Source organism: Haemaphysalis longicornis, unplaced genomic scaffold, assembly GCF_048455015.1.
Source record: "Haemaphysalis longicornis isolate Haplotype H1 unplaced genomic scaffold, Haemaphysalis longicornis Haplotype H1 scaffold_7, whole genome shotgun sequence".
Taxonomy (NCBI): Eukaryota; Metazoa; Arthropoda; class Arachnida; order Ixodida; family Ixodidae; genus Haemaphysalis; species Haemaphysalis longicornis.
The window spans coordinates 130,923,781-130,938,569 of NW_027526422.1; the positions used below are offsets into that span (position 1 = coordinate 130,923,781).

Below are 14,789 nucleotides of genomic sequence, written 5' to 3' on the forward strand. Positions count from 1 at the left end.
GCGCAATTTGGCAGAACGGGTAATACTGAGGTAGGCGGCATTGAGTCTCGGGTAAGGTCACTGTTTAACGGCGCCAGCGAAGACGCTGCAGTGCTTTCGTCGCGGCTCGGCTTTTTATTCAGGCGGTCATCATTTTCTAAAGATTGGTGCGGGTACACTGCGAATAGCAAAAAAACCGCTTGTGTAAACAAACAAAAAAAAATCAAATTCCGCATGTGAAGTTTGATCATATGCGCTGAAACCGGGTTCTTACACGTTAGCCAGCATGTTTCGGCACTTTCCTCTCACGGTAGCCGTTTTGTGTTCTGCTCTCACAAACGCAAGATGGTTCGGTCAGCACAGCCAATATGCTCTGTGCCGGCGCCCATCTAGCGCTGAACGCTGCCGTTTGTGTACCTATTTCCTAGCTCTCAGCTTCGCCATGACGCCTCGCGATGCGTGTGTTCACTTTTTACCTAACGATTAAGGCACATCTCTGTTCATAGAAAAGCAATAATGGTTGCACGAACTCCTTAATTAACCCCTTTTCGCGCATGTTCCGAGTTTTTGAAGAAGCGGACACATCGGATGCGCGCCGTCTTCTCGCACGCAGCCGTTGGAGAATCCGCCGGCTACTCCCACTCGATTCCTGAGTGGAACGTCACTTCCGGCCTGCCATAATGGCCGCCTGTTGTTTTCCAGTTTTTTTTTTTCGTAAAAGCGAAGCATTTTTGATCGTCGATAACGATGCCGCGACGAATATTTGTGCCTCAAATTTTGCACGTAATATCTTTTAAAGTAACACTACCGGAAAGCAGTGCATCGAAGTGGCCGAACATTTCGGTGCGGTTGGCCTTTAAGAAAAAGTTAAAAAAAAAATAGAGCTACTCCCAGACATGTTCATAACGACAACTTGAAATATTTAATGAAGAGGCTTTGAGGTTTGAGTGTGGGGGGGAGTCGATAAACCAGTTTTATCTTGACAGCTCACGGAAATTGCCGCGGAAGCTCCAGCTTTCGGGAAGGGATTACGCGAAGAAAATCACAAGTATAGATGCTGAGCTTGTTTTCTTACCAGCGCAAGTGATGTAAAAGTAGAACCTCCTTCCAAGGGAGAGCAGGTCGAATGCGTGGCAGTACGATAACAGGAGGCCTGCAAAGCAAGGGACACCTCGTGAATATTACTGAAAAAAAAAATCACCGAATTTTACTTCACATACGTTCTTTCGAAACTGAAGCACAACAACAAAACGAAAACGAATAGTTTTAGGGTGGAATTTTGAGTGCAGCATTTAATGTTGTGGTCAGAGATAATAATTATTGTCTGTTGACAGCGCGGAGTGGGGCGTTCTTTTTGCGTTAAATTTGTAGATTCAGCAGAATGTGCTGCAGAATAGGTGACGAGCTGCTGTACTGTCTTCGCGGTAACACGCACCGGAAACCGTCCTCTGAATTTCGAACTGAACGGTTATCTATTATGCAGGTGTTGTGTCTTGCCGATATAAAACTGGCCGCAGTGCGAATATATGGTTTGTAGAGGAGGCGTCAACTATAAGATAAGGTTTTTGTGACATGGCCGCCGCAACTGAGTCGTAGTGAAACTGGTAGCCAAAGTGTACACCTCATTGCCCTTTTGCGTCCTCACTGCCCCAGTATGTCAGTACTGCTTTTAAGTGCGAATGCACTTTATAAGCGACCCCAAACCATCCACCGCCGGCGGCGGCGGCGTCCGCAGTGCTCCTCTATAAAAGAAACAGCATCCGGCACCAGGTTTCGATCCGAGGACTTTGCGGGCCGCAGCCCGACGCTCTACCGGATAAGCCACGGACGCGACGCTGATATCGGTGTCAGTAACGCGCTTTATATCTTTAACGCATTCAAACTACGTCGTCAGCGGCGTGCGTTGGCGACTCAGCGGCGTTATAGCGGCTTGATAACTGCGTGGTGTACACGTGATACTACAAACCCGATGGAAGAGATGGAAGAGAAGGCGGCGAGGCGGTGGGCTGCGGGGGCCGAGCGCAAGCGCCGCAAGCGGGCCGACAACCGTGCATTCGCACTTTCACATTCTCCCCCTCGGGGAAATGCGGGGGAATGTTTTTTTCAAGCGTGCACGCGATTGTGGTAACCTACCTGTGTAGGCATATTCTTAACGATGTTTAGATACGTTTTTTAATTTGCGTCAGCTGTCTTTTTAGGAATGACACATGAACTCGTTTCCTTTTTGAGTTTTTTTAGGTGTGCTTTATTTTCTGCTTGCTTGATTAATAACGCCGCATGTTTTATCACCGAGCAACTTTGCGTGTATATTGGGCTGCATACCGAAAACATTTATTCCCTATAGTTAACGTTCGCGTCTGCGTAGCTTTCCTTCTCTTCAGCCCTGTATTTCGCAGGGTGTTATGCTTTAGTGCCATGAATGAATTCCTTAACTTTCTTCATTGCGAAAACTGATAGACAACTTTTTCTTGTGCTGGTTCCTTCATTACAGCCGTACCGTCATCGGGTGCAGCAAAATGTGAGCGCCCCAGACAGAATCTCAACAAGGGATGCAAAAAGTAAGCGAAAGCTGAGGTGGGCTCGCTTACACCATTCCTCGCAAAGAGAACAATGTTATTAACGCAATGACACGAGAAAAGAACACTTCTTGTTTGTCGCTAGGCTCAGTTTATTACAAAAAAAAAGATATCTTGCGCTGCTGAGCGTGTGGTCGCGGGTGCGATTCTCGGCCGCGGCGGCCGCTTTTCTGATGGAGGCGAAAAGCAAAAACGCCCATGTGTACGAAATTTCGGTGCACGTTAAAGATCCCCAGGTGACCAAAATTAATCTGGAGCCCTCCACTACGGCGCGCCTCATCGCCTGCGTTGCGCCGGCGCGTTAAACCCTACAATCAATCAATCAATCAATCAATCAATCAATCAATCAATCAATCAATCAATCAATCAATCAATCAATCAATCAATCAATAAAAAACATGCCGTTTCATGTTCCTCCAGGAGCTTTTCCCAGGAAGGCTTTTCCCTATGCGAAATGTTGTTTGCACTTTGAATTCCTGACCTTCGCGGAATTCACGTGTTTTGCAGGACCTGTGTTCTGTTGGGGATCCGGGTTCAGGAGTAGCGTGACTGGTGTTCAGTGACGTTGATCAGGAGACCGAGGCATGGTGATAAAAAAAAAAAAAAAACTTTATACAGTGTTTGCAGGATGGATGCAACTTTGGATGCTGTGCCTCGAACGAATCGCACAGCCAGCGACACTCGGCGGCTCGCAACGCCGCCTTTTTGTTCAAGCAAAAGTCCCTACAGTTCTCCCAGTGAATCCAACTCCCAAAAGCCTTGTCCAATCACGGACCCACAAATCGAAACACATAGGCCCCGCTTCATCTTGAAGCCGGGCTGGTTGCTTGCCCACGTGACCCCAAGGGAGAGAATGAGTTGGCGCCGCCGAGACGGGGAGATCTTTTGTCCAAGCGCGATGAGCACCTGAGTGCCTGAGTCACGACGCTCGCCGGATTACCGCTTTCACGGTAAACATTGACAAAGTCGCCTCCCTTGGCACGCTGCTGTCTTCATTCAATTAGAGTTGCAGGTGTGGGCATGATGCGGGTTGACTAACCGTCTCCAAGCAGGAGTCGTGCGGTGTCCGCGCCGCCGAAGTCACCCGTTTTGTCCCCCTGCTGTCGTCATTCAGAGAGGTGCGCGAATGACGCAGGGTTGATGAACCACTGTCTTCAAAGAGGAGTCACACGTGGCACGAGACGATAACGACGAATCCGATGGCGATGATGGGACTGGCGACGAAAACACGCTAATTAGCGCCGACGTCCGAGCTTGGGTGTGCCCGGTATAGAACCCGATCATAACAGTTCATTCGCTGCTCAAGCTCAGTATTCATAAAAAAAAATATTAGCAGTGCCTTAACTCGGCTATGCCCGGATATGCGTAGCGTGAGTTAAGGTTCAGCTAGTTGTTCTTAGCCTTCCTGGTTGTCTAGTATTAGCGTGATTATCATGCTTACTGCTGCTTCAATGACACACACACGGTATACGCATTACGTGACAGATGTATATTTATCAAGCGGCTCCGACGCAGCGTCAACAATTACCCCAGAGCTAAGCTGGTTCCACAGGCGCACGCCGGTGTTGCTGCGACGCGCGGGCCACCGGTTCCACACCCGGTTACCCCTCGCATGATCATCAAGTGGACCGGGCCGCCACGTGCCGCGCTTGCGTAGCACGGATCTCCAGGAGCCACGCGAAACTGCTCAACCTCGGCCAGTGTAGCTCATGCTACAAAATGTTGTCGCCGAGACAGAAGGCCACGGAGCAAGAATATATAGGAGGCGAAACGGCCCATTGCGGCAAGCGCGGGCGAGCGACCAGATAATGTCACAATGAAAACCAAGGCGGACTGCCAAGCTTCGTAGCTGCGACGGCGAAGGAGAGGGTAGCGGCATCTGATGGATGAAATGATAGCGGCCGCAATTCATTCCGTGGCTGCGCAGTGCAATACCGATAGTGGTGGCCGCGCAGTTTCTTCACCCGCGGCAGATGCCGCTAGCTTAATCTATGACAAGCACTTGTGACATTATCTGGGGGAGCTTCGTTTCCCCTGCTAGCTTATTCTTGCTCCGTGCAGGAGGCGTACCTGGCGCCAGGATGTCTCCCAGTCCCAGCAGGGAGTACTTGCTCGCGAAGCACATGTGGAACTTCCCCCTGACCAGCTTAGGGAAGCGCACCACCATGGGCAGCGCCTCCTTAAGACTGCCGCCCTTGGCCACCTCCACCATGACGCTCTCCCGGTTCTGCGACGATGGTGAAGAGCAAATATGAGCATGGGTAAAATATCTGGCAGTAGCTTTTTCGCACATTGTTGTTTTTTCACACATGCCGCAATTGTAACACAATACGGTGAGTAATTATAAAAGCGTCGAGCGGAAAGGCGCATCAGTTAAAATCTAATTTTTAAGCGTGGCAAGCAATTAAAGGGGGCGGCATAAAGTTAGATGGGCAGATGAGATCCCGATGTTTGCGGGGGAAAATTGGTCACAGTTAGCACAGGACCGGGATAATTGGAATCTGTGGGAGAGGCCTTTGCCCTCCAGTGGGCGTAGATAGGCTGATGATGATGATAAATTTTTAAATGTGTTAATCTGAACTAAACAGAGCAGTAACTATAGTTTTGTAACAGCAATAATGATTTCTTGGTGGCGTTAAGAATACACAGTACAACTTTGCCACTATAAACCGAGATACAGTGAATAATTCGTATACGCATACTAGAACTAGTTGCGGACGTCACAAGCTTCGACTTAATTCCTGTGTGTCTTGCGGAAAGAAATCCTAGTAAACAGCTCTTGAAAAGAAATTTGTTGCATGAAATGCCGCTAGCCTTTGGGATAAGCTTTGCAGGGGTGCTACTGCCGCACCCCAAAGTTTGCGGCGGAGTCATGACAAATCTTTGACTACCCACTGCGGTGGCTGAGTGGCTAATGCGTTGTGCTGCTGTGCTCAAAGACGCGGAGTGGATTCCCGACCGCTTTTCTGATGGATGACAAAAGCGAAAACCCCCGTGTGTTCGAGATTTCGGCGCATGTTTTTAATATCTCCAGGGGGTCAAAATAAATCCGGAGACCTCCACTGTGGCACCACACCTCATCGTTTGAATAGCCTCGGCGCGTTAAACTTCATTTCATTTAATTTTGATTCAAATTTGATTCAATATTTGATTCAGAGGACAAACTTGTTCAAAATTTCAGGCTTCAAGTATGCGTGGATAGGGTGGGGCAAATGGTAAAGCACCAAAAGTTGGTGTTTGAAGAGTGAATTTCTTAACACGAAAATTCACCCCATACACAAGTTAGTAATTTTTACCGCAGCTCATAACATAACAAGGTTTAGGTCCGGCAGTTTGAGATGACCCAATGTAATACCATTTATCTAAAAACACCGTCCACTAGTGTTTAAAATACATGTCAACAAATGAAAAGATTACGCTAAACACAATGGGCTTCCCCTCGTCCTCAACTTAAGTTCAAGCTCCTATCACCTCACATCTCAAGCTTTTCTACTTTCATGTTAAGTACAAGCCGTATACAAACACGTACGTCACAAACATTATGCTAAAAAAAAAAAAACATTTCGCATGCTTAGCCATTGGAGCTAAGCTTAACTTCAAGCTCCTCTCACCTCACATATCAAGTTTTTCTACTTTCATGTTAAGTACAAGCCGTATACAAACACGTACGTCACGAACATTATGCTCAAAATAAAAAAAAAATAAACATTTTGCATGCTTAGCCATTGGAGCTAAGCTTTGCCCAGATCTTCAAGTATCCTTAAATGTATTCTTCTGAATTCAAATCTTCAATTTTTTGTCTGTCTTCAACGGCGTTGAAGAGGAACATCAGCAGTGTTTAACAAGCTTTTCATTGCTTTACAGACGATAACTAGAATGACAGTTAGCAGGCCTTAAGGTATTATGTTTGATGTCTGGGTGGTAAGTCAATGATGTTTATAGGCATACTGTAAATATATTCCAGTCATTGTAACATCTGTTTCGACAGAATCGATCTGAAACAGTATTCTTAAAGGGCAATATAAATTGCCGCAACCAGTAGAAATCTGTCAGTGCGAAGGAGCAGCCGTGCTTATCTTATATATCCAACTACACCTAGAAGCCGAAACCTCACTGCATTCCGAAATCGGCGGCGGCTAATGTCAAAACCGCTTCTCTCACTCACTCCATCGCTCACTCACTCACTCCCCACCCAGCCACTCGCTCGCTCACTCGCCCGATCGCTCACTCACCTTACCTAAGTCACTCACTCTCACCTCACTCGCTTCACCTCACTCACTCACCCTTTTACCCCTCACTCACTCACTTAATCACCCCCCACTCACTCACCCATTCGCTCTCTCACCCATCCACTCACTCTCTCACCCAACCACCTCACTCACTCACCTCACCTCACTCCCAGAATCACTCACACCCCCACACACATACTGACTCACCAACTCAATCACTTCACCTCACTCACTCACTCACTCACTCACTCACTCACTCACTCACTCACTCACTCACTCACTCACTCACTCACTCACTCACTCACTCACTCACTCACTCACTCACTCACTCACTCACTCACTCACTCAAGAGGTTGCAGCCACTGATGGCAACTCAATCTGAAGTCGTACCGTGATGTGAAGTTAAATTTCAGGTTGAGGTAGACTTCGTGAGGCTAAAACGTGAAAATCGTTGCACACCTCTTGTCTTAAGCCTCAATTCTTTACCTTTCGAATCACAAACCTGTTTCAGCTTTGCAGTGTTAGGAGCCCGCTAAATATTCTTGACGCCAACCAATGGCATAATGGGTCGACAGGAAGTGATATTTGTTGCGGTATAGCGATAGTTTAAGAAGTTGTTATCTGTGCAATTCCAATAAGCGATGAAACAATCCCGCGCCGAGCGGCGGGGGATCCGTAGTCATTTTGTTAAGCGAGTTCAATTCCGGAAAATCCGGCCCGTACCGTTAGTATAATGGCTAACAAACGCACGATCGCTTTCTCTAATTTCTCGAATGTGTGAGATGTGCGTTGGCCGAGGGCGTCATCACACACAATTGTCGGGAGACAAGGCAAAAATTTATACCTATGCGCTTTCGGTGACTATAAACGAGACGGCTGCGAGCCATTTTAGTTGCTCTAGTTGTCTCTCTTCGGCAAGCATTCCGCACACCTCGCGCTTCATCATTCTCAGTCAACCTAATGAACAGGCTGGATTTTGTAAAGGCTATTCAGCAATGGACCAACAGCTTTAACCAGGAGCCCTCGCCTCTTTGTGCGGAGCGAGCGTTTTGTGGCCTCACCGCTTGCAGGAACGGCGTGATGAAGACGAAGAACACGTCGTACACCAGCAGCAACGAGAGGAGAAGGCAGAGGAGCTGAAAAGTAATTGCGATTGTTTAAGATATAGCAAAAACTAACTGTTAGTTTTTTATGTCTCGATAATTGAAATATTTTGCAAACTGAATATAATTTTGGCTCATTAGGGATAGGCATTTATATTAATAACTACATTTCGTAAAACACAGAAGGAACAGAGTACAAGGACACCAACAACTACAAAAATACTGGCGCAGCTTGCACGAGTTGTGCAAGGCTGGTGAAAAAAAAATTCCCGCGCCTTTCCGCGAGGGGAACACGAGTAAATGCAGAGCATTGGGGCCTCAGTACTGGTTAAAGGCAGTGTTGCTTCCATCGCTTCTTCCGTGATGCTGGAGTAGCAGACACGAGTAAACGTGGGAGCGAGCGTCAACCAAGGAAGGAAGGAGCAACGCAGTGACTGAAGCACGAGCGACCGCTAGCCGCATTATAGTTGCAGCGCGCGCAGTAGATAGAGGGAGAGCAGTACTGGGGGGAGAGCGCGCATGCGCAAGCAGCGCGCGCCCTTCCACGCCCCACCGCGCTGCCACTGGTCGGCGACTTTGGCTAGTTTCGGTTTCCGAAATTCTGGCGATCCTAGCGGCACGGTGCTGCGGCGTGGCCCTTCCCTTTCCCTCAGCGTTTCTTTCTTTCCATACCGTCAACGCTTCCGCGCCTCCTCACGCATGCGCAACAGCTCACCGGCGCCAATATGTTTTTTTTTTCTCTCGGCGCGCACGGCGGGCCAGTTCGGTACGTGCGTGAGCGAGCCGGCGTGCGAAGGGTTGCGCGGGTTGCCTAAACGCTTCCACGGGCGGAAAGTTTCGCTGCATTATAAAATACATTCGAATGTATTCTAAATATGGGGCAGCGGAGGAAGGAGTGTTACCACTCCTGCGCAGCTCTGTGGTGCAGCAACACAGGGCGGTACAGTTTGACCAAGTTTCTCGCCTTCTCCAAAGACGACAGGTAAGCAAATTAGCTTTGTACAAGTTATAGTGAATTCCTTAAAAGCCGACTGATTGCACTCTTCTGTTTTTAAAATAATTCGCGCATGTAACTTGAAGTTAATGAGACATGTCACTCGTCTTGGAGTGGAAACTAATGTGCAAATATATCCCACCTGTGCAGGTACGCAAAGTTTCAGTAGAAGTAAACGCGTCTTTGGCACACACACACTTGCTCGCCAGATCAATTTGTGGTGGCATTGCCGTTTTTTGATGATTGCCTTAGTAACTGCTGGAACGTCGATTCAGTATACTTATCAAGGCATTTTTTGTTGTTTGGTGCAGCAGGTATGAGTCTAGGTTTGGGCCCCAAGTCGAGGACGGTTTGCGACTTCATTGGACGTTTCCTCCGGTGACTCTCCTCAATCCATCCAATGTCATCACGACGCACCTGCTCACAAAGAAGGCAAGCTCACCTGTACGCGCTTCTTGCCTTTCATGGCGTACATACTACCTCATCGATTGATGGCGTGGAGGTGCTGCGCCCTAAGCATTTTTTTCCTCCCCCGTCTTGCTCCAAAACGTATATTTGCGGCGAAACTACTGCCAAGCGTTGCTTCAGAGCTCCGAAAAATCTGACGTAACTTCGCGGTGTTCAATGCAAGTCGATTTTCACATGAAGCAGTGGAAGGCCAAACCGAAATACATGCGTTGTCTGCAGCCGCCATTGCAAGCGTTTCGCTCATTAAAAACTAAATAAAACCAAGTAGCATTGCCGGCTTTGCTGTTCAATCTAAACTGCGCGCCCGCGCCTTGTCATCTTATCGCGAATGGGTTTGGTGTTCCATAGTTCTGAAGTTATAGAATGGTCATGCCGTATCGGACAGGATGAGATAAGAGGCGCTGCGCAGACACGAGTTAGAGGGTAGCTTGTAACAACCTGGCCGATATCTGCGGCTCAAAATACAGGAAAGCTTCTTTTTTTTTCTGGGTGTCTTCCCCCCCCCCCCCCCCCGCCTTCCCTCCCACCCCCGGTAAGCAGGCTGTTAATTCACGCGCCATTAAAAGAAAAGACGGGTGCGTTCGATTTGTGTTCTGTGTTCTACGACGTGCACATGGTTGGCATTGTTTTTGTACGTAGATATAATCCAGCAAAAAGTGTCTACAGTGCGGTCATGGTGTTGCAACAGTTTTTTATGGCTGCATTTTGTTGGTGTGAACATGATTTCTCGGAAGTGTATACAGGTTAATGCGCGGGTCAACGCTTTCTTTCAGAGTTTGCGTTAACTCACCCGAAAGGCAGGGCTTGAAGCATGCGTGTGCGTGCTTTCTTTTAACGTATAGATTCCCAATTATTGTGTCTCTGAACTGAAACGAATTTTTTTAATGTCTAAAGAACATTCCTGTCTCGAGGTGAGCCCAAGAAATAAGTATACATTGAGTGGAACTTTCAAGTTCTTTTCTTCTCCCGCCGAGGTGTGCGCGAAAAAAAAAAAATCTGTGTAGGGACTAGAACTTTCGAAGTTCTTCTTTCGTAATCAAGTATTGTGTACCTAAATGTGTATTCATGGCTGTAACTTTTGCGCAACTTTAGACGGAGACCGATATACAAAAAGGGACTCGAAGACCTGTACCTGTCACCGTGTAAAGTTGCGCAAAAGTTACAGCCATGAATTCAGAATACCAACTAGCCCACCTAACCGTGTTATTGTAAATGTGTATGTAGCACGTTTTTTCCCTATTGTACAATATTGTATGCCTAAATTTGCATATGTCATATTTTTGCTTAGTCCAATACTGTGTACAGTCGGTAAAACGCTTGTCTATAACAGCGATTTCGACTTCAACGAGCTACATCCGAAAACTGCGGAAACATACTCGTTCCAAACATGTCGGAGGTAAAAGCTAAAGGCTAAGACTTCAGAATTCCGCAGTAGTTTTATTCAAATCCCGCTCCGGTGGGGCAGGATAGGGCTGAGAGTACGAAAGCTGTGTTATAGACAAGCGTTTTACCGGCTGTACATAAAATGTATGTGCAATATATGGGTGTAGTACATGTGTTTTCATGACTTCGAATCAAAGACATCCTCATGTGAATTTTGAATAAATGCATAGCAAAAATAATGTTTGTGTAACACTACAATTATTATCGCCACAAAGACAACAATTACGCACCAGAAAACGTACTATTACCTACATGTTTTCCTCGTTCAATTATTAAACACGTTACTGCACACATAACAAACGACGGGCGGCGGCCATTTCGAGTCATCGGCGCCGCTCGTCCAACTTTCGCGCCTGGTGCCATTGCCGAGCGGCCCATGAGGCAGCGACCGGCGGCAGACGCGAAAGTTGGACGAGCGCAATGGCACCAGGCGCGAAAGTTGGACGAGCGTGGGTTTCAGGGGCCGGGCGCGGTGGCACGGCCTGGCTGCCGCGGGATAAATGACGTCAGCAGCGTCCGCGACGTCAGCAAACGCCCTTTCCCCCCTCGCCACTCGTTGCCATGGCGATTAATGCAACGTTTCTCAGAGGCCACGTACTACTAGGGGAGGATTTGGCGCTGCTGGCGCGAATTACGTGGGACCACGGTGGATGCGAGAGAGGCCGCCCCGTGGCGCTGCTATCACGCACCTGTTACGCCGAGACCGCGACGGAGCGAACGGGCTGACTAAGACGCATGCGCGCGCCAGCTGCTGTTGAGAGAGAGGAAGGAAGGAGAGGCGCACCTGCTGCGGACGCGGAGCTGTTGACGCCGTCCGACGCAGGAACAGGCGAGGCTACGAAATGCTCTGCATTTAAAAGCCGAGCTGGGGGTCGACATACCTTCCCCCCACACTTACAGCGGATCCCAGGAAAGAGGGAGCACCCAGACCCCAGCAAGGGGTCCGGACATTTTGGTGCAGGACGTTTCGGTGTGGTCATTTCGGTGCGCGGTCATGTCGGTGCAGGCACATGTCGGTGCACGGACATTTCGGCACACGGAATGCCCCAGGCAGTCATTTAACATTTAGGTCTTAATATTTTAATTTCGTCAGACGATATGGTTTTATTTTCGAAAGTTGTGTATGCGCCACGCTGCGCGGAAACGTACAGTAAACCTAGGCGGAGAATCAACGCGTAAAATCCCATTTTTATAGCTGATTTTAAAAATTGACGCTATTAATTTACTTCCGTTTAACTTTATAAATTTTATTATTCATACGAACGGCCGAAATCCTTTAATCTAAGTGTTACTGAAGCTCTGATTTTCCTTGGCGCTGTTGCTTACAGTCCAATCGGAACTCTCCTCCCCCGACCCCAAACCATCACAAAAAAAAAAAGAACGTGTGAATTCCCTTTCATGATTTTCTCTGTCACCCTGATCGTCGTGGCATTCCGTGTCGGTTCTACTTAGAAATGATTAGCGAACGCACTTACAATGGCATCGCATAGGGGATGGGGCAAGGGAGGCACCGAGTACCAGCCTCCTCGGTCGGGGGGTGGCATTTGAGTATTTCAAATGTTTAAATTGGGTGCCGAAAGCTGAAAGCTCTAGCCACACCAGCTTATTCAAATTTTCTTGCTGCTATAATTGAAGAAGGCGAAGAGAATTCTGCATCAAACAATGTCCGAAGTGTCGATATGTCCGGCTTGAAGAGTGAATTGCTGGTGTGGCGACGGGAAGCGAAAAAGGAGATTCCTAGAGTGGGGGCGCCGTTGGCATGACAGCGACGTGCGGAATGGTGCAGACAGCGGGATTGTCCTTCGAGGTGTGCGGCACTGTGGCCAACTAGTCTGGTCATTGGGTCCTCAGGGCATCTTTCGGTGGCTTTTTGTTGCCCAGAAGAGAGATTGTGCCAGCTGGTGAATGTATCGCGCTTTCTTGCGTCTTTGCGGTGACGCGTCGACACAGTTAACTCCGCTCGGTCTGTCAGACTTTCAGCAGAAACGGATAATAATATGACTGAAAAAAGTCCGGGGGAGATAGACACCTGAAGAATGGGGCGGGCTGCGGGGACGAAGAGTTAAGATGAGATGAAAACAAGTGTTAAAACATGAAATGAAGGTTGGCGTAGAAGACCTAACTGTATACAGATTAAGGTTTGGAGGAAGGGGGGAGGGGTCCGTCGCACACATTCGGTCCGTCGCAGATTTCTCGAGTTGAACTCTTCTAACCAACAAGACTATATCCTACACGTGCCCCCCCTCCCCCCCCCCCCCCCAAGAAAAAAAAAACAGGTGAGAACAGTATTTTCGAACTCATTTTAGCGTGACAGCGCAGCTCATACAGAACTCTTCCCAAGATTTTCGGCACTATGGGGGGCAACCGCGTGTTTGCAAAGCTGTTTTCATTAGATAGTGGGAGTGTACTTCTATTTTAAAAACCTGAAGAATGCATTATAGCATCGTAAGCACGGCTGATGTACTTACGCGCGGGAAGAATAGAGCGAATGTACATTAATGTATATTAAGATCTGCAAAATAATTGAATCAATCGGCTGCATAATAGGACTTTCCTGAATGGTGAGCAAAAATACGCAAATGCTCAATTTTAAAAAAAACCTGGCAAAATCAAACAGGGTATCAATCTGAACACGCAATCAGTGGATTGTTGCTCATAAACCACGTTACGCGGAAATAAAGATCTTACGGCTGTTTCAAACAATCAAGCACCAAATCATTCGTTTGCCGGAAAGTCCATGCACCGAAATGTCCGCACACCGGTATGTCCGCGCAACGCAAAGTCCGCACCGAAGTGACCGCACCGAAACGTCCCGCACCAAAATGCTCTAGACCCATCCAGCAGTGCAAAGCCGTTTTGGACGGCACTGTAAAGCAAAGACAAAGTATGCTCGGTGTTTTATTAGACAGCAATCGGGGTCATCCATTTCGTCGTCGTCTTCCGGCGACAGAGCCTCGGTTGGCAAATACTATTGTAGCGCCTCCTCGCCTCGGCAGACTTCCACTTCTTCTTCAGCTGGTCCGGTTGCCGTCCCCACGTGTGGATTGTGAAGAGATGGCTTGACAGATTCGTCGTCGTCGTCTTTGGCGTGGCGCACCCATACAGCGCCGGTCGCTACACTACGACGAAGACGAAGGCGGGAGCTCCTCACGTCACGCAAGCCCATGCCAAGGCTGGACGATGCCGGGTGCTCTTCACCAGGCGCACGCTCACGTGAGCTTGGTACTTTTGTTGCTAGAGCCACTGCGCGAAGGTCGGGCCCGGCGCCACTTTTTTCTCGGTACTTTGGCTTGCGAACGGCAACGGGCCCAGGTAACGCTTTAGTAGCTCTGCTGTTCAAATGGCGGCGAGAAGTGCCCACAACTTGTTGAAGGCGTTCCTCCGACCTATGTGTTGTTGTGCTAGAGCGCCCTGCCCAAATTCGATGAACCGGGCGACGCGCCGACAGCGGAGCCCGCGGCAGACGTTCCCGAACATGCAGGCGCCGCAGAGTCGCCTCTCCTTTTCCCTTCTCAACGGCTGGGCCGAATCATGCTTCGGACGTACGGCTCGCGGCAGACGCGCAGCGACATGCCTGGAGACGGTTGCCGCTGAGACGGTGACGGCATCGCCTTCCCATACCCCGTCGTGGCGGCTCGGCTGACGAAATCGCTTCGCCTCCATTCGTAGGATTCAAACTTCGGCCAGCGAGAGTCCTGATTGGAGCTAGTCAAACTTCTCGAGGCTGCAACGGACTCCCGGGGGTATAAAACCCGACCGGAAGCACAGCGAGGGCGGCACTTTTCGAAGGCACCGAGTTGAGACGTGCTGCTGCCTTTGTGCGAGCCATGTAACGCTTTTGTTACCCTTGTACATACTGTATATAAATGTTGCTTCAACTTTTCATCGGCTCGAGAACTTCATCGCTCTTCTCTGCGCCGCGTCGACAGCGGACGGAGCAAGGCTACTTCGGTGCGCCGGTGACTGCGCTCGGATGGCCAGTCTCAACAGTGGTGAC

At 48.8% G+C, this 14,789-nt stretch overlaps 1 protein-coding gene across 1 annotated transcript in view; it reads right to left on the reverse strand.

The window, feature by feature from the left end:
• The window catches only part of LOC144146534 (uncharacterized), a 100,068-nt gene that overhangs the window by 48,988 nt on the left and 36,291 nt on the right, over nt 1–14,789 (reverse strand). Inside the window, exons 11-13 of the mRNA XM_077678477.1 lie at nt 7,846–7,920; nt 4,626–4,782; nt 1,055–1,132 (exon numbers count right to left, since the gene is read on the reverse strand). Of these exons, the coding sequence (XP_077534603.1) occupies nt 1,055–1,132; nt 4,626–4,782; nt 7,846–7,920 (310 nt within the window). The remainder of the gene's footprint in view (nt 1–1,054; nt 1,133–4,625; nt 4,783–7,845; nt 7,921–14,789) is intronic.